Source organism: Octodon degus, unplaced genomic scaffold, assembly GCF_000260255.1.
Source record: "Octodon degus isolate 3935 unplaced genomic scaffold, OctDeg1.0 scaffold00026, whole genome shotgun sequence".
Taxonomy (NCBI): Eukaryota; Metazoa; Chordata; class Mammalia; order Rodentia; family Octodontidae; genus Octodon; species Octodon degus.
In genome coordinates, this window is record NW_004524602.1 from 17,685,575 (window position 1) to 17,704,839 (window position 19,265).

At 57.2% G+C, this 19,265-nt stretch overlaps 1 protein-coding gene across 2 annotated transcripts in view; it reads left to right on the forward strand.

Annotated features, from left to right (window-relative positions):
• The window catches only part of Aldh1a2 (aldehyde dehydrogenase 1 family member A2), a 42,672-nt gene extending 28,394 nt beyond the window's left edge, over positions 1-14,278 (forward strand). The window contains exons 6-12 of one of the 2 annotated variants that reach the window (XM_004628868.2): positions 3,613-3,715; positions 5,466-5,650; positions 6,750-6,914; positions 7,582-7,739; positions 8,379-8,453; positions 12,719-12,805; positions 14,072-14,278. In XM_004628868.2, the coding sequence (XP_004628925.1) occupies positions 3,613-3,715; positions 5,466-5,650; positions 6,750-6,914; positions 7,582-7,739; positions 8,379-8,453; positions 12,719-12,791 (759 nt within the window). In that variant the 3' untranslated portion in view covers positions 12,792-12,805; positions 14,072-14,278. Of the gene's footprint in view, positions 1-3,612; positions 3,716-5,465; positions 5,651-6,749; positions 6,915-7,581; positions 7,744-8,378; positions 8,454-12,718; positions 12,806-14,071 lie in introns of those variants that run through there. The other variant, XM_023712688.1, reaches the window with a different exon arrangement.
• Positions 14,279-19,265: the final 4,987 nt, after the last annotated feature.

Consider the following 19,265-nt stretch of genomic DNA (forward strand, 5'->3'; position numbering starts at 1 on the left):
GGGGAGGGGCCTCCTGTGGCTGAGGAGGATGCATGCGGAGCTCAGGAAGGAAGGCTGGGAGCACCCGCAGGGCTGACGATGATTTTCCTGATCTTCACTTCACAGATAGCATTTTGCTTAGATAATGGAACTCTGACCCCGTAAGGGACCCCTGGACCCCTGTTACCTTTTGGTGGAAATCTGAACAGATTCCTGTGACCTTTTGGAGGTATCTCAGAAAGACAAGAAATGCCCACTTCGTGTACGTTTGGCATTTTTATTTTCATCCTAGTTGGAGCCAGGAAGCACAACCGTGACAATCTGGAAAGGGGAAACTGGAGTCAGTCAGCTTGGGATTTAGTTTAAGACTTGAATATCTACTGCAGAAAGCAGGCATCTTCAATCGTATCACTGAGATCACTACTAGAGACTTATTTTTATTTTTCTGTATTTAAAAGTTGTCCTATCACTGAGCAGGACTGTACCGTAATTTGGAAAATTAATAAAAAGAAAAATTATACCCAAGTTTAGAAACTTCTCTTGGGAGCAGCTTCCCTGAATAGGAAGGCATAAAAGGCCTTTGTGTTTGTGTTTGTTTTTGTCTTGTATAACAAATGATTTTCCTTGCAAAGGCCAAATTGCACGACTGCTGGGACACGGGCCCGGGCCCGGCCGCTCTTCCAGAGATATTCCTGATAGCAATCTTGCAGCCCATTCAGAGGAGGGCAGGGCGGAGCTGCTCCGCGCCAGCCTCCCTGCTGAGAATTAGCCCAGTTTCCTTCTGTGTGGGGGAGCCCACGCTTAGCACCCGTGCCTGTTCGGGGTGCGCAGGCAGAGCTGTGAGTGCAGGGTTCAGAAAGCCAGCCTGGGAGAGGAAGGGCGCCCCCTGCCCTGATAAGGAGCCCTGGGGGGAAGCTACAGCAGGCTGGGGTTCCTGCCACGCTGCGCAGCGGTGGTGCTCTCGGGCAAAGCTACGACTGTGGAAGGTGAGACGGGAGAACTGCGGACAGGCTCAGAGCGAGCAGGGCTGGGGAGCCCACCTGTCGCTTCTTAATGCCTGCAGTTAACCAGCATGCTAAGGGGACCCTTGTGGCTTGGCCTTCACTCTGCGCTGAGGCTGCCAAGAGCCTGGGCTCAGGGCTTTCCCAGGCCGAAGCCCAGAGTGCCAAGCCAGAGTGTCGAGTACCCAGGTCGTCTGCATTCTCTGGGTCAAAGTGTGGCCTGTCAGCTTCATGTGGTTATAACATGCCAGTTGTTAGCCGTGGCCTGAAGGATTAGGAGGCATGCTGTGGGAAACCATTTCTGACTGAAAAAAAAGGTGATAAACTCAAAACTGGGCCTCTGCACCCACTTACAGGGTTTTGTCTTTCAAACTGTGTACTTATCTGGTTTGTCTTACAAATTGCCTGTTTACCAGAATAGGCAGCGTCTCATGCTTGCGCCTGTCCGCGTGGTCTGTAGGCCTCCTCTGCCCAGCGTGCTCTCCTACCTTCTGCTTACAGGAAGGGCTAAACGTGGCCCACGCATCACACGCCCCAAGAACCCACACCTAGGCTTTGCATCGGGGAAGCGGATCAAGCCCAGCCTTTGCTGTATAGCGCCTTCGTAGAGTTTGTAATCCCACTGATCTTGACTTTGGAAATCCTGGCCTGGGGTCCGGGCACTCTGTGCGCTTTGCCTGCGCTTGGCTTATGCACTCTTAACTAGTTCCGGTCTGCCGGGAACTAGTTCTTCCTGGATGCTTTGCTTTCAGATGCGTTGAGACTTCCTAAGGTGGGGCAAAATCTGTGCCCCTTCCAGTGACAATGATGAGGTCTGCTTCCCGCTTAGGCCGCTGCCCCGCCGTCTGCACTTGGGGAAGGGCCCTGAGTAGTAATTTGCTTCCCAAACAGAGCTGGGCCTGGGAGCCAGGGTCCGGGAGGAGGCGCATGGTGCATGGCCCCGTAGCTAGGGGGCATGGTCACATTCTGCTCCACGTCTGCCGGTGAGGGTCAGGACAACTGCCTCTGGGCCACAGCAAGGAACCGCAGAAAAGAATTTAATCTGTTCGGACCTGACATTAAATTAGAACCAGTTTTTATCTAAGTGGACTGCAAAGCCTGCCATACTGCTGAGCTCGTGCCGGGGTTGCGTGCAAGTCCTGTCAGCTGTGTGTCCCTCGTTGGCTGGGACTAAGCTCAGCACTACACCCGGTGCTCAGAGGGACTTAGAAGGTGCTGAGTGAGGAGACTGTGGACACTGGGGCCTTCACACTTGTCCCCATTCTGAGGCCACAGGGAGCAGATTTCCCACCTTCAAATGCTTCCCGTGCTCTTGGGGGAACAGCAGCAGCTGTTCTTCCTTCCAGAAAGGAGGAAAAAGATGTCACTCAGCCGACATTTACCTTACAGCGTGTCGCATTGGTTTGGCTTCTAAAGAAAGGCTGGCAGAGCACTGATTCAGGAAAGGTTGTGGTTAGGTATCCTTTGAAAATCACAGGTGGGGCGAGGCTGTTGTACAGTTACCGGGGCCCTGAGATAAGCCACAGAACAACACTGCCCATGGTAGAGTGTCAGCCTGCAGCGTGTGTGGTGTGCGTCAGCGAGCAGGGCTAAGGGGACCGAAGGCTGGCTCTGCCAGCCCCAGAGGGTGTAGCCAGCGTCCTGGGGCACTTCCACTAAGCATGCCTGTGTCTCACAATGATACAAGTTGTGTAACTGAAATTCTGTGACAGTGACTTGTGCTGAGCAGAGGTGATGTCTCTACTATTTCAAATCGGTTTGGGGCACAAAAAGAAGATTTGGCTGACAGTGTGTGACTCAGGTTAGGGCCGAGCTGGAGCACACAGGGCCCTCAAGGTGGTCCCTGCAGGGCTGCAGGCCCCGGCCTTTATGCCACTGCCACTGGCCGTGGGCTGTACGGGAGCCGGGCAGGGCGTCCCCCTGGGGAGCTCTTTCCTACTGAGACTGAGCTGGAGGGAGCCGGCAGCCGGGGTGTCTCCTGCCCATGCTCAGCACTACACGGTGCTGTGGAGGCAGTGTCTACCTCCGCACTCCGAGTCCACTGCTCATGAGGCTTTCTCCAGACCCACCTCCTCGTCTTACTGGCTTCTTTCTGAACAGTAGTTTACAGTGGGACTCAAACAGAGCCAGGTTCTCTTGTATAGAGTCCTTTCTCTGCAACCTCGGGCCAGGATGCAGTGTGACACTGATCTCAAAATGTGTCCCTTTGGAGACCCCCACCAGCTGCCACTTTGGAGCTGCGTGGACCCTCACTTTGCCCTCGATTATCTTTCCGGTGGGCTGGCTGGTGGCACTGTGGAGGCTGCTGTTCCAAGCCGCAGGCCACAGTGCATTGATGGATCGCTGCCCATGCTGTTTGCCACGCATCCTTCAGGAAATCTGGTCATCGAGATTCCAGGCTTAACTCCACTCCCTGGGCCTTCCATCAGGAAACCAGCGTGTCCCTGGGCCGCTGCACTGCAGACGCCGCTGGACGCCTCGACCACCTGTGCGCGCCGGCCCCCCGAGTGGTCCCTGGGGCCTTTGCCGTCTAGCATCCGTGACGGCCGCCTCTCGCGGTTGCCCTGCACCGGCTCCGGCCGCCACTGCTCAGCTGTGAGCTGTGCTAACCTCTCCTCCCTCCTCCCCCCAGGTTGGAAAGCTCATCCAAGAGGCAGCTGGGAGGAGCAACTTGAAGAGAGTAACTCTGGAACTTGGAGGCAAAAGTCCCAATATTATCTTTGCAGATGCAGACCGTAAGTGAGCCGCAGATCGCGTGTGCGTCCCAGCACGCTAATCCTGGCTGGGGTTTTTGTTGGTTGGTTGGTTTGTTCAGATAAGGTCTCACTATATAGGTAAGTCTGACCTTGAACTCACTATGGAGCCCAACCTGAACTTGAACTCACAGAGTTCCTCCTGTCTCAGCCTCCCAGGGCTGGGATTACAGGTGTGCGCCACCACTCCAGGTTCCAGGGCCAGCACGGCATGCAGTACTGGGGATTGAGCTCCGGTCCTTGCACTTGCCAGGCAGGCGCTTAGTTATCTTCTCAGCCCTGCCTCAGCTTCTTGAGCACTGGTGTGTCTCACTCTTGATCAGACAAGATCTCTTTGATAATAAGGGCAATCAAGACATCTTTCTGAGAGAAAACAGCCTCCTGTTGAGGAAGGGGCCTCTAGATGCTGGTGGGCCACTTTGGCTCTGTGACACTGCAGAGCTGGACAGCAGAAGTCAAGCCTCAGGCAGCAGATGCAGATCCTGCGGCTAGGCTCACGAAGGCTAGATTCTTAGTGGGCCTGCTAGCGCTAGGCCGCTACACACACTTCCCACCCACCAGCCCGGCCACCGTTTCCACACACCCAGCCGCCCCAGCCCTGCCTGTTACTCACAGAACCTCTGGTGAGCACAGAGCACACCCAGGCCCCCTCGTGGGGATGGCCCTCACCTGAAGGACTTCACGGAAGCTCAGGGAAGTACCCTAGGAAGCCCACATCTGTAGCAGGGAGGCCACCTGCTCTCTGCTGGACAGGTGTGGCTTTCAGCTTTGGAAAGCTCTCCGGGGATGAAATTCCAAGATCCCATCCAGTCGTGGGTGTCTTCTCACATCCTCCCCCCAGTCGAGCTGCTTTCCCAGCTCCGCCGAAGCAGAGGTCGGAAGACAGAAAGCAGATGGCTCGAATCGAGGCCCCAGCATGGATCTGCAGAGCTCCGCCTTGGCCTCACACTGGTTGTCAAGGTCGGGTCTCCTGAGCCCGGTCTCTGGGAGCAGCAGGCACTGCACTGCTCCTGCCCAGGCCCTGGCGCACCCAGCAGCCAAGCCCCACATGGCGGCACAGCCCTCGCTGGCGGTGATGACTTAAGTGTAGGCTGTAAGAGGCGAGAGGAAAACAATGCCACTGCTCTTGTACGATTCCGCCTGCACACGGGCTAAGCGCAGTCTGCACAGACGCACGGCCTAACGACCAAAGCACTCATGAGCCCACAGGAGCCCCAGGTTAGGGCTGTACATTGGCGGCCACAGGCCGGGCATACCTAGATATGTGCTGACCTGTCTAAACATTACACCAAGGCAAAACCCAAAATTGTACATTAATAAATATATTGATTTCCGTTTTGTTTTTAAATTGGAAAGCTCTGGCGAGCTGTCAGCTCATATTCCTGAGGGCAGAGAGCCAACTCCGGGCCTTCCTTTCTCCCTCTCCTTGCCCCTCCTGGTGCCTGGTCAGCTGGCGGGGGTGAGCCATTACCTGGCTGGTCGCTCTGCAGAGTGGCATTGGGGACTGCTCTGTGGGCGGCAGAGTCCATCTCGCTGTTTATAGCACAAGAAAGGGACTCAGGGAGTGGAATGAGCCCCATTTGCGTCACAAATAATGTTAGGGTCTGCTTGATCTAGACCCAAGCCGGGAGCTGTCTGCTGCTGCTGTGCCCTGGGGTGACAACTGGCGACACCTGGGCTGCGGGCAGGGGGGCAGCGCCGGGCTGGTGGACACGGCCGTCTCCTTTTGCAGTGGACTACGCGGTGGAGCAGGCGCACCAGGGCGTGTTCTTCAACCAGGGCCAGTGCTGCACGGCCGGCTCGCGCATCTTCGTGGAGGAGCCGGTCTACGAGGAGTTCGTGCGGAGGAGCGTGGAGCGCGCCAAGCGGCGCATCGTGGGGAGTCCCTTCGACCCCGCCACCGAGCAGGGCCCGCAGGTAGGCAGGCCCGCACCCCTCTGCCCCTGCGTCCGTGGCCCGCGCGGCCTCGGGCGCCTCCTCCTCGCCCACCCGCTTCCTTCTGGGCCAGGGACACCACCCTCTTCTTAGGCTGCCTTTCATCTCTGACCCGCCAGGAGTCCAGGGCTGAGTAGGGCTGCTTTGAGCTTATGGGCGTGGCCTGGCGTCTGAGAGACAGATCTTGACCCCGAACCCAGGCCCGGTCCTCACCACGGGTGGCACCTGAGGCAGGGACCGTTTCTCCACGCCGCCCTGGCCCAAGGGGAGTCCCCTTAGCTCGGGGTTCTGCACTCACTGCGCAGGGCCTCTCCTCTGGGGCTCCCCGCAGCGGTGGCAATGCACTCCCAAGTGAACTGGGAGTCCCAGTGTCTGTAAAGGGGCGTGAGGGCCGCCCCGACCGGTCCCCCGGCGGGTCTTCCTCTGCAGGAAGGCGTCTGCCCAGCGCTGAAGACGGATGTTCTAGCCGAGCTCACTCTGGGCTGAGCGTAGGCTTCTGTGTTATTTACCATAATAACTGAATTAAAGATAGTTCTTAGTTTGGGGCAGGGGAGACACTGTCTTTATATTTTGGACTAGGAAGCTGGTCCTCGCTCTGTAAGCTTAATTATCTCTAAAGCAATCACTTTAACAATAAACCCCGTGGATTTGGTATGTGACGCTATCAAAACAGGACTGTGATAGCTGATGCACTTTTTCATCACAGCTTGCTAGATTACTCATTCACATATAGAAGTTGGAGTTTCCTCTTACAAGCTGTGAATGATAAATTAGCCAGTGTCCCCATCACTCGGAAATGTCCCCTAAAATTTCACCTGGCGCTTCAGATTAGCAGCGGCCGCCGGGGCAGTGCCCTCTCCGGGAGCCCCCGTGCACATCAAGGCACTCTGTAGAGCTGCCGTCTTCACAGCTGACCCATCGGTCAGTACCAGCTTCCTAAGGTGTGACTGTGGTGAATTGCAACTATATAGTACAATTTAAAAACACAGTCCTAACGGAGAGGGTGCTGAGAGCGCATGCGCGTCCGTCTGCAGCGGGGCGGCTGCTTGTGGCCTCTCCTGTGGCGTCATTCCTCCTATAGATCGACAAGAAGCAGTATAACCGGGTTCTGGAGCTCATCCAGAGCGGCGTGGCCGAGGGCGCCAAACTGGAGTGTGGCGGCAAGGGCCTGGGCCGGAAGGGCTTTTTCATTGAACCCACCGTGTTTTCCAACGTCACAGACGACATGAGGATTGCCAAGGAGGAGGTACCACATACCGCATTCCGACAGAAGCTGCGACTTTCTTGGGGTGGTTTCCGGAGTGAGCCTAGCAGACCACGTCAGGATTTTAGCTCTGAGTATTTTACACGCGTTCATTCCGTGAGAGCAATAACTAAGGCTACAGCTAGGGAGGCCCAGTTTCAAGGACAAAGTTAAACCCAAACCCCGTGAGCTACAGTGGGAGGTTGGGGGCGTCGTCTGTGTGACTTTGATTGCTGCTAACTGACAGAACAACCCAAATGGCCAGGCAGGGTCTCCATGGTGCGCTGCCAACAGCAGTTCTCAAAAATACGAGCCACAAGGAGGTTGGGTGGGAGAGAGAATACACACGCAGCCTTGTGTCTGGCGCATGAGAGGCAGGAGCGTGTTTATCGTGGTCACGAGTGGTGTTTGGGGTCGGGGGGAAGCCACTTTCTCTCCTATGCCTAAAGAACACACGCTTTGTACACACGGGGCGGGAGGTGATGCTGGACAAGCTGGCGCGTGTGGATGCTGACGTGAGGCTCACAAGATCTCACTCCAGGGAGGTCTGAATACGTGGCACTCTGGGGCTGCTGACCTCAGACGCCAAGGCCAAGTACACTTGCTTTAGGGGGAGAGCAGAGGCAGAAACGGCAGAGCAGCCCCTCTGAGTCCCGCTGTCCTGTTGTAGATCTTTGGTCCCGTTCAGGAGATTCTGAGGTTCAAGACGATGGATGAAGTCATTGAAAGAGCCAACAGCACGGACTTCGGGCTTGTGGCCGCCGTCTTCACTAACGACATCAACAAGGCTCTCACGGTTTCTTCTGCAATGCAGGCTGGGACTGTATGGTAAGAACAGAAGCAGCCTTGCTTTCCTGGCCCTGGCAGACTCCGCGGGTGCCAGAGTCTCGTACTGGCTCCTGTTCCATTCCTGTGGCAGATCTCTAGAGTTGGGCTTACTTGGTAAAGTTTTCTGCCGCTCACAGCTCACAACTTTGGTGGCTGTGAGTCCACAGCAGGGGCCCGTGGCTCCGCCGCTTTGTGAGGGATAGAATTGAGGGAGCACAAGGGGAAGAAGCGGTGGCGTCCTCAAGCACCAGGCCAGAGAGGGATCCTGGGCCGCAGGCCCATGGGGGAGAGCTTGAGGCTGGAGCGCAGCCGTCCCGGTGGCCTGAGGACTCCCAGTCTGGCCCACACAATCCCCCAACACTGCCACCCCTGCTTGGCGCACGCGAGCCTTGGGGACAAAGCACATCCAAACTACAGCAGGGCATGGTAGTCCTTGGGGCCCGGGGTTCCATACATACCTCTAAGGACAAGGAAGGCCTGAGTCACCCAGACCAGGTATCACGGCAGGGTTTAGCCTGCAGTTTGCTCATTTGGAGAAAAGCAACTGAAAGTAAAACTCGAAAGCGGTAGCGTGCTGCTTCGGTTGTCTCTGTGCAGGTCGAGTGTGTACTAACAACACGGCCTATCTTCTTCTTTCAGGATCAATTGCTACAATGCCCTCAACGCCCAGAGCCCCTTCGGGGGCTTCAAGATGTCTGGGAGCGGGAGAGAAATGTGAGTACCCAGCTGCTGCTGTCTGCGGAGGGCGCGGCTGCAGGCGGCACGGCCGAGCGCTGCTCTCTCACGTCCACTTTTAAAAAAAGAAGAGAATACAAAATAGTAAAAAAAAGAAAAAGAAAGAAAGAAAGAAAAAGAAAGAAATGATACAGAATTTCACTAAACAAAATAATAGGAATTTGACAATGATTGATATATTGCATAATGTCTTCAAATTAGTTTGGATTACCAGATACAAACATGCAAAATTGGTAAATAAATAAGAAGAAACTGAAAAGGAGAAGAAAAAAGTTTGAGCATTAACTGCTCCCTTCAGTAGGCCAGCGGAAATCAGCAGGCAGCGGCCCACACGGTGCTGTGCATGCGCCTGGATTGGTCTTCTCCCTCCCTGCTCACACTCACCCTCTTCCTCATCCCACGTCACTCTACTTCCTCAGGAGCCTTCGGTGAGCGCGCTGCTGTAAGCGCGTAGCAGCCACGTGTAGAACAAGCTGCCTGACACTGAGTGGAGGCAGAGAGAAGTTAGTACACCAGTAGCGTCATGTAGTAGGAGTCGCTAAGGAGCGTAGACCCAAAATCTTATAAATATGGAGGCAGGAATCCATCGGAGTTGTCTGACGGGGTGAGGGAAGGCATCACAGAGGAAATGCCATTCCGAGCTGGAGGAGGAGGAAGCCCACGCCGCCAGCCAGGGCCGGGCGTGGCCTCTGCCACTGGCTCGCCTCACAGCGTCTGAGGCCTTTGCCCAAGACTCCAAAAGGAAGAGGCTTTACCTAAATTCTGGAGTCCTCTGGCCTGTTTTCACCCCCAACGACTCCCCACCTGTGCGCTCTGCACTTTGCCGCCAATCCTGAGTGTCCCAGGCCTTAGTGTGCACGGCCAGGCCTGCTCAGCGTACCGCCCTGTGGGTCGCTAGCTCAGGCCCCGAGGGCTCTTTTGAGATCGAGGCTGAAGTTAGGGCATAGGATTAGCAGAGGGACTTCTTGGAGAGGTGGGTGGAAACGTTGGGTTTAAGTCGCATCTCAGAGACAGCAGCTGACCCCCTCAGAAGGCCTGCTGGACGCTGCCGGACAGCCTGCAGTCTTGATGATAACCCTGCCAGGTGTTGTGAATGCGTCCATCTTGCAGATGAGAACACGGAGGCTCTGGGAGATTGAGTTATTTGTCCAAGGTTGCACAGGTACAAGCGCCACGCCTCATATCTGAGCAGTGTGATTCTCCAAACTGCTCTGAGCCTTGAAGCTGTCACCACTTAACGCTGTAACCCTGGGGGTAGAAAAAGACCAGCGAAGGTGCCCGAGGCTGTAGGCTCACTGCACCATCCTTACTGCTCACCCAGCGCCTTTCTGCTTTCTTCCCCAACTGCAACTTTGTCACCCTCCAACCTTGAAAGACTTTCTTCCTTCTCTGCCATCTCCTCCTCCTCTTCCCCTCCTCTTCCCCTCCTCTTCTTCCTCCTCCCCCTCTTCTTCCTCCTCTTCCCCTCCTCGTCCTCCTCTTCCCCCTCTTCTTCCTCCTCTTCCCCTCCTCGTCCTCCTCCTCCCCTCTTCTTCCTCCTCTTCCCCCTCCTCCTCTCCCTTCTCCCCTCTTCCTTTCTCCTCCTGCCCCTTCCTCCTTTTCCTCCTCCTCCTTCTCCTCCTCTTCCTCCTTGTCCTCTTCCCCTCTTCTTCCTCCTCTTCCCCTCCTCCTCCCCCTTCTCCAGTTCCCTTTCCTCCTCCTCCTCTTCCTCCCCTTCTCCCCTCCCCCTCCTCCTCTCCTCTTCCTCTTCCTCCTCTTCTCCTCCTCCTCTTCTCTCGTTCCCCTTCCTCCTCCTCCTCTTCCTCCTCCTCCTCCTCCCCCTTCTCTCCTCCCCCTTTTGCTCCTCCTTCTTTCTTCCTCCTCCCCCTTCTCCCCTCTTTCTCTCTCCTCCTCCCCCTCTTCCTCCTAAAGAGTGAGCTGCTCTGTGGATGGTGGGTCCAGGTCCCATTCAGGGAGCCCTGCTTCCTGAGTCCTGCAGCCTGTGCTGCACCTGGTGGGCTGGCTCCTCCCTCTGCGCTTCGGAGACCCAGCCCGGCTTTTCGGGCTCTGCTTGCCCAGCCAGGATTCCTCTTTTGCCACCCTTTCCCATGTCAGTGCCCTGCGATGACCAGGGGTGAAGCACAAGCTGGGCAGTGCGTGCCACAGACAAGGCCAGGGACACTGTGAGCTTAGCATTGTAGGGACCAGGGACACAGGCTTTGCAAATGGGCGTGTGACGGGGCACTCACAGCTGAGGGGTGTGTGTGCGTGTGGTGCGCAGCCCGCAGTGGGGTGTCAAGCATGCTCATCTGGGAAGCCCGTTTTAGAGGCCCTGCTTAGCAGAATTGGGCGAGGGCCCAGGATCTGCATGTTTAACAAGCTTCTGGAAGGCCTTGGATGCAGGTGGTCTGAGGGCCTCATTCTGAGAAACGCCACTGTGAGCCAAGTGAAAGCGCAGGAAATAAATCCCCTCAGCAGAGACCCCTGCTTGGTTTGGGCGAGTCCAAGCGATTCCTGCGGCAGCTTGCTGGGCACTCCTCAAGCCCAGCATTTCCTTAGTCCGAGGCGTGCGCTGCCTGGCCCACCACAGGGACCACAGCCTGCTCTGCCCAGGAGCAGGAGGGCCAGCTTCTACGTGTCCCCTTGCCCCCCGCGCTGCGAATCTGTCCAAGTGACCACACACAGAGGCGCATCTGCGACCTGGTGCTGGCCTTCGTGCTGCGAAGCTTTTCCTTGTTAATCGTGGGCCTCCGTGTGGCTCCGAACTAAACAGGGTGGACAGGTTTGCGGCGGAGAGCTGGGACGTGCGCACCTCATGGCTTCGGGCCCTGGCGCGGGGCTTCTCAGAGCGTGCTCCAGGTGCCCCTCTGCCCCTGACTCCCCCCTTCCCCCACCCACCCCCGGGCCTGCGGAGAGGAGTCACCACAGTTTCGTGGGTTCTGACTTGCGTTTGCAGAGCTTCAGGATGGCGGGCCGCCCTGGGTGACTCTACACCCCTTGCTGCTCCGAGGCGCCTCCCGGGGGCCCCTGGGTGCCTGGCGCATGGGCAGCGTGAGCTCCTGGCCTGGCCCTGACCGGAACCCGAGCCAGCCTGGCTCCTAGTCCTTCCCGCATGCCTGCGGACTTGCTCACGGTTCTCAGAGCCCAGAGGTCCAAGTGGGAGGCGAGGGCGTCCAGGGTGTGCCCCAGCACTTGCACGCACACGCCAGGAAGTGCGGAGGGGGGACCGTGCTCCAGACAGAGGTGCTCAGAGTCCTGGGGGAGCGGCAGGGGCTACCCACAGGCAGGCAGATGTCTGGTGAGCCAGGGCTGTGCTGGCCTCCAAGGGCTGCGGGCTGCTGCACGGAGTTAATGAGGGCTCCCGTAGGACGGGGCGACCTGCCACCCGGCTGTGGCCCTCCGTGTCCCTTGGGCCTTGTCAGCTTACAGGAAGCCCGCCCAGCAGAGGCATGGAGCCTCTCAAAGGGAATTGGACATGCTTAATTTTACGATGAGTGGGGAGGGAGGCAAAGCAGCGGGAATGAGGCGAAGGGAGGAGAACAGAGCAGGAGGGCGGACGGCCGGTAAGGCCAGCAGGCCCGGCCATGTGCAGCCGCAAGCTCCGAGGAGGCTGGGGCCGGCGGGCTAGCGCCACCACTCCGAGCCAAGGTCCCTGCTGCCTAGAGATAGCTCAGCAAGTGTTTGACGACTGACCGGCAGATCCCAGAGAAGAAGCGGCAAGGGCAGCCTCGGGAGAGTGCACAGTTCCCAGTTGCTTCCTAGTCAGCTCTTGTGCTTCCGAAGTCTTTCCCTGACCCTGGACAGCGCACCCAAGACTGACTTCTAGGGCCCAGCCTGGGACCCAGTCATTCCCGCAGTGGCAGCAACCAGCTCTTGTGGCTCATGACAGGGACGGAGCCACCCCATAGCGGGGGGCATGAAGCACAAGCTCTGACCCAGGGCGCAGCTGCGTGGCTCCTCGGACGGAACCAGCCGGCTGTGGGTGGCCCAGGTGCTGACACCAGTCCTGGCCTGCCCTGGGCGCCTCTGGCTCGGCTCCCCCAGGCCGGCACCCTGGTAGCTGGGAGGGGTAGCGGCTGGCAGTCACACAGCGCTGTGAAGATGCACGGTCCTGCCACTGTCCTGCCTGGTGGCTGCTCCTGCAGTGGTGGACGAAGGCCCGCTGAGGGCAGCTTTGCCTGTCCAAGGCCTGCACTTCCTGGGGGCAACCTGCACCTCTGAGGACTCCCACATGGGCGTCCCAGCTGCCTGTTCCTGTGTTTCAGGGGAGAGCTGGGCCTACGCGAGTACTCGGAAGTTAAGACGGTCACCGTCAAGATTCCGCAGAAGAACTCCTAGGAGGCAGGAGCAAGGTGAAAGTGGTGGGGGCACCCCTGCTTCTGCCCTGGGGAAGACGAGGGGGGCTGTGGCCTTCAGGTTGAGATGCGGGCACAGCGCGGGCCGGGGCCAGGGTTCTGTGCTCCTCTGGACAGGGTCACCTGGTGAGGCCCAATATGGGGAGGAGCTCCACTCCCCGAGGGCAGGGCGGGGCCAGGGCTGCACGAGGGTTTGTCGCTAATTCCCTGGCCAGGACAGGTGGCCTTCGCACTGTCCTCGTTCTTCTCCTCCCCATTTTCCCGTCACCAGCCCGCTTCTCCTCCCAGGAAATCTCAGCGGAGCTCATTTGGGACAGATGTTTGGGCCGGGAACAATTTTCCAAAGCTTTGCAGCCAAATTACCATTTCATGTTAGCCATTTCTTCAAAGAAAAACATGAACTGGTTTTAGTTAGAGGAGACCAGACCGAAACTGCCAGAAGCTGGTACCCCGAGGATGTTCTAAGCAGTAAGAACTTGGGAGGCTCCTGACCCACTCTGGTTCCCTTAAGTCTGTCAATGATGGGAGCAGAAGGGCAGGAAATGGAGAGGACAGGTCGTCGCGCAGGCGCTGCAGCTTCAGAGCTTGTGGCAGCGTTTGCCCGTGTTTGTGTGTGCACACGCATGCACACTTTCTGGGCGGATGGCACTTTTGTACACAGATGAGACCCTTTGCAAGCTTACCAAAAGCCCCTCCAGGTAGGCCCAAGAAGGTGGTGAGGCTGGGTGCTTCCCAGAAATAACCCCATGTCCAGCACTGGTCGCCAGTCCCTGTGCAGGGAATCACGGCTACAGCTGGGACCCACAGCGCCCTCTCAGGCCGGCCCGCGGGAGTAGCCATCACCCACGCAGATAACATGCCTGAAGCCCGCGGGCAGCTACCCAGAAGGGCCGAGGGCCCGCGCCCCACCACAGCTCCTCTGCCCTTCTCCCCGGCTGGGGTCCTCTGCCCAGCAGCCCGGGCCTGCAGAGGAGCGGTGTGCAGCAGGCTGGCCTCCCTTCCCTCCAGGCTCACTGTCCTCCCTTCTCTCCATGGAGTCCCTGCTTGGTGGACACACTGTGGCGTCCTTTTCTCCGGCCAGTTTCTAACCTAGATGAAGGTCATGTATTTAAAAGTACCAAGCATAACCTAGTGAGTGTGGAACATTCTCAGCCTTCTGCGGTTAGCAGTTCCAGCTCGCTACCTATGCCATTTTTCTGTTTCTCAGCCTTGCTTATCCATGATGTTTGAAAGAAGTCTCTCCTTGCTGTCATTTCCCAACAGCAGCGTGGTCTGCAGCCTGATGCCTGGACCGAAGCGGCTTTCCAAGCCCTTCCGCGAATGCCCTGGTCTCCCCTCGTAGTGCATCCACCCCGACGTGCCCATTAACCAGCTAGTTTTCTTTGAACTGCAATATAGAATGTGAAAATGAAGATTTATTTCTTTTAATTTACTTAAGAAGAAGCCTGTGCTAGCAATAAAGCATTTATATTGTGTACCTGCTGGGGTCCTTTGGCTGTGCTTGTGGCTCTGCCCCTCCACGGTGGCATGTGTCCTTTTTTGCCCCACCAAGGTGGTGTGTGTCCTCTTTTGCCCCTCCAAGGTGACGTGTGTCCTTTCCCCAGCCCCTGGGCTTTGCAGCTCTGAGCTCTCTTGGGTCACTGAGAGGCATTTTGGGTTACTAAGAGGACATTTTTAAAAAATGGATCAGGGTAAACACAATCTTGCTCCTGGCACTATTTAATATCCTTGCATGCACAGAGTTTTGCATGACCAAGAAATCAAAAAAAAAGAAATACAAGCAAATATGCGGGCAGCATTTCATCTAAAATAGCACAAGGTGGAGGCTGCTGCATGGAGCAGCTTGCAGGCCCCTGCTCTCAGTGTGAGCCACACACGGTGTGGCTGTGGGCATTTCACAGCAGTTCATTTTTATTCACCAAAGTGAAGCAAAGACCTAGGCTCATGGCTTGCTGAGGTATCTTTGCAGCTGAGAGCAAGAAAGCTGTGAGTGGGGACTGCCCTTGAGCCAAGAACAGTGATGGCGAACCTTTTAGCACATGCAGTGATAACAGCCTGATCTGGCATGTGTGCCACAGGTTCGCCACCACTGGCTTAGAGCTCTTGGGCTCTGTGTTTTCATGTTGGGCTTTGAGAGGGTGACTCCCGCCTGCTGGACCTGCACACACCCCACTTGTGACCCTTGGCATCTCTGTTCAAGTTCTGGTCAAGTGAGACAAATGGTAAACCTTGTAACTTAGCTCAGTGTCCATGCAACCTGGGAGAGAAGATCCATTTTCCTGGGTTGGAGAGTGGTGCTCTGGTCCCAGGTCCCTGGAAGGAAGAAAGGAGACACTGGAGGATGCAGCCCCAGGCTCAGGGTGAAACTCTTATGGGAGAAAAGGCTCCCTCGGAACCGATCTGCTGGTCAGGGCCTTGGGCAGATGGTAGGGAATAAGAAACCAGGCCCAGCATGAGCCTTTGGTCTGAACAGCACTGTTCTGACGCATGTGGAGCAGTGACCTAAAGGAGCAGGTGCAAGACAGTGTCCTTGGCCAACAGAAAGCCTTCAGGGTGGCATGAGGCCGTGCCCATGAGGAGTGGGCAGGAGAGGGCAGGCACATGCGCCAGGGCTGCACCCTGGGGTACCTCACAGAGAGGCCGCAGGAAACGGGGCATCAGCAGTGGGGGGAGGAGCTCACAGCTCTAGAGCAAAGTGGGCGAAGAAGCTGTCTGCCACAGTGACCAGGGAATGGCAGTGCCAGTGCCCTGAAAGCTGGACCCTTGCACAGAGTTGGGGGCATGACTCTCACCCCTGTTCTCATGTGTGGATGGCAGGGCGCAGAGACACCACGGGACACTCCAGCAAGCAGCTGGAGCTTGGTGCAGGTGACCCAAGTGTGCACACGCAGGAGGGTGGCTGCTGCACAGAGGGAGGCGGAATGAAGCAAGAGTGGGCCAGGGACATGGCCAGCAGAGGCGGCCACAGTCGCACAGCACAGACGGGAGCTGGGGACGCAAAGCCAGCCAGCGTGATCACCAACCCCCTTCCAGGCGCACACACCCAGCTCACAGAAAAGCAGTGTGGCGCCTTCCCAGCACACTTGGGGTGACAGCAGTGGCAGCTCTGCTCTTGGCAGCACTGACGGGCGGCAGGGCAGAGTGGATGCACAGCACTGCGGAGGGTCACAGGAAGTGAGAACCCTCAGGTGGAGTCACTTCCCTGCTGCAGGGCCCTGCCCCTCCCTCTGTCCACTTCTCAGAGGCCTGTGAGCATTAGGCACCCTGAGACTGTGTGCCGCACACAGGCATGCACACACGCAGCGCAGCTGCTCAAGCGCAGTCCTCTGTCACCTTCGCGTCAGCCCGTGGGCCATCAGCACTTGTCACTCCTCACCCCACCTTGAGACCATCCAGCTGACCCCAGCTCTCCAGAGAGTTCCTGCAGGGAGGCTCAGACGGGGCTCTGAATATCTGCAGCCAGTGTGGGGGAGACAGGTGTGACTCTGACATTCCCTCAGGTCTATCACCCTGCAGTGAGACGTGCAGGCCCAGGCCAGCTCATCCAGGCTACCCTGAGTGTCCTCCACGTCCCCCACCCACCAGCAGGGACCAGCTGAGAGTGATAGCCCGGGAAGTCCACTGCAGTGCCTTCTTCTCAGATGCATCCCATTTGAGTCCTGCTGGCTTATTGGCCAGACTGCGGGGCAAATCGGGCTGTCTCTTAGCCCTTGAAGGGAAGCCGAGCAGGCTAGGCTTTCCTTTGGCCTCGGATCTGATCAAGAGGGAACCTGGAGCCAGCCTGGCTGGGCCCCACTTCAGCAAGAGCAAGGGCTGGGGTGGAGGCGGGGGCAGGGTAGGGGCTCATGGGCTTCAGCAGCTTGGGTCTGGCTGCTTGATTTGTCAGGAACAACCAGTTCCCTTCCTCACAAAGTCAGTGTTATTCATCAAAGAGGTCTGCGTTGTCTAATTTCTTTTACAACAGGGTTCCCCAGCCTGTTTTCAGACGTGCATCTGGTATCATGTTTTAGATTTCGGGCAGCCTAAAAAGTGCCCCAGCCCAGGCGCTCCTGAGCCAAGAGCCCAGAGGTGCCTCTAGCTCCAGCCCGCCTGCAGGGGAGCACAGCGTCAGGGGAGCCTGGAAGACCTCTGTCTTTCCTGCTCCAGAGAGAGCACTCAGCCAATGGACTTGCATGGTGCTTTCAAAAGCAAGGCCTCCTGGTCAGTGGCTGTGGCAACCCCCCCCCCCCGGCTGCCATGGATGTAATGGGTAGCAAAGAAAAAGCACCCGCGGCATTGGCAAAGCTGAGCTACGACATGCTCGTCGACATCTGAAGTGCCATCTCCTGAGTCGGGTTCCTTCATACACAAAACAGGTTTCATGTAAAACAAAATAAAATCCACATACCACTTGTTAACACAATTAGCTCTCACTCACTGTGGCCCAGGGAGTCGGAGGCCCACACCCTCAGAGCTGGAGACGCTGTCTGCTCTCAGCTGCCCCCGCCTGGAAAGGCTGTTCTAAAAGACACGCCATGCCCATGCTATGCCTGCTAGGGGAGCAGGCCGGGCCCTGGGCTGCGTAGGGGCGGTTCCCCCACAGCCCGCATCTACTCTCCCTGGAGCACAGCGTGGCAGAGGGTCACAGGAAACGAGAAACCCTCGGTGGAATCACTTTCCTTCCACAGGACCCTGTCCCAGGGGGACACCTCTCTGCCTGCTTCTCAGTGGTGTGCTGGAGTTAGACACCCTGGGAGGTCACGCTATACACACACATACACCGCTCAACAGCCATGCATCTACACCTGACAACACTAATTCCAGAAAGAAGAGCTTCCCAGTGGGCTGAGGACAGAATTCCCCAGCGCACTCCACACTGCAGCTGCCCCTACAGACGTGGCCATTCAGACCTCGGGCACCTCCCTGGAGTGGGCTGGGGACTCCCTGACCTCACGCCGCTGCCCTGTGGTGGAAGAAGTTGCCCATGTGGTGCTCAGCCACCCCAGCGAGAGCCAGGCAGACGGTAACAGTGTAAAGGAAGCTCAGCGATCCCTACAGCTGTCCTCCTGACAAAGGCGAGGCTTCCATGTGGGAAGCCAGGAGGCCGCCAGGATGGGGGCGGCCTCAGCGTGTGGGTGCAGCTGGCAGCGCTGGGAGCGCTGGCCTGTGAAGTGCTGCATCTCAAAGCCACCCATCTTTGGCTGTCCGTCTGGCTCTACCTGCTGAGTCCCTGAGGTCCAGAGAGTTCTTAATGCCCAAATGTTGCTGGCCCCTTCTGTCTACAGACTAGATAGCAGGAGGAGCCAACGTTAAACTGGCGAGGGAGCCCAGGGTGAACGCACAGAAGGGCCCGGGCACCTGGCGCCGAGTGTTATCTGGGTGAGGTTGTAACTCCTGGATCATCGTTATGGGGACCCCAAACTAGCGGAACGTGGCAGCTGTCTGTCCGGGAGTAGAAATGGCTCCTCTGCTTCAGCAGCCTGCATCTGGCCCTGGCAGAACTGGGGCAAGCGACAGTGGCTCCCCTCTCCCATTTGGAGAGAGAAGCAGCCCTCCCTCAGGCCAGAGCTTGATCCTGCAGGAGGCAGGCGGCAGGTGTGGAACACAGGACCGTCTTCAGCACGGAGACAGCAGTCAGCTCGGCCAGAAGGCAGCAGACAGGGAAGCAGACGCCAGGCCGGCGCGGCTGCGCACTTTGCTTCACTCCCATCAGAAACTGCTGTCCTTGCAAATTACATGCAACGCTTGTGCCCGGGAGGAGTGAAAAACCTTACAAAACCTAGGGAAAATAAACTCACGGCAGAACTCGCTCAATCTGAGGGCGTGGCCTTGGGAGACAATAAGCCAGGATTCTCAGTCGGTTTTTTGTTTTTTGTTTTTTGTTTTTTGTTTTTCCCTCCTTTTCCCTGTCAAAGATAACAAGTAAGCCAACGCCAAAGCCACATGCATGTTGGAAACACTTGCCATTTTTTTTCCCCCACTTACCCTCAATGATATCAAGAGCTTTGTAATAAATAGCCTTGTCTGGAATTCTTTTACAGGAAAGAAAACTGCTTCTTGGGTCTACTCGCACATTGTTCAGAACTGTTTTGCTAACCTTTAAGCCCAGTTCCAGAAGAGAGGTTCCCAGACCCTCCAGTTACATTGTTTCCTATTTTGAAGGTCATTAAGATGCGGGAGATGTGCACAGCCGCACCCCTGTCCTCAGCTGAGAGCCAGGAAGGTACAGCTTGAAGCAGCAAGCGTTCCTCAGCGGCGGAAGCCATGGAAACCGCCGCTGCTGCCTCCAGGGAGAGGGGATCTGGCCTAGGAGCCGGTGAGGACAGGGCCACAGGGATGCAGATGGGGCCGGCCCGTGCGGGGCTGGACAGTGTGTGCTCGTGCCACAGCCTGCCCACTTCTGTCCTCCCGCCGGCCACGACAGGGCCTCCAGCCCACATGCACATTCAGGTTCACGGCAGCTGCCAGGACGGCTGCA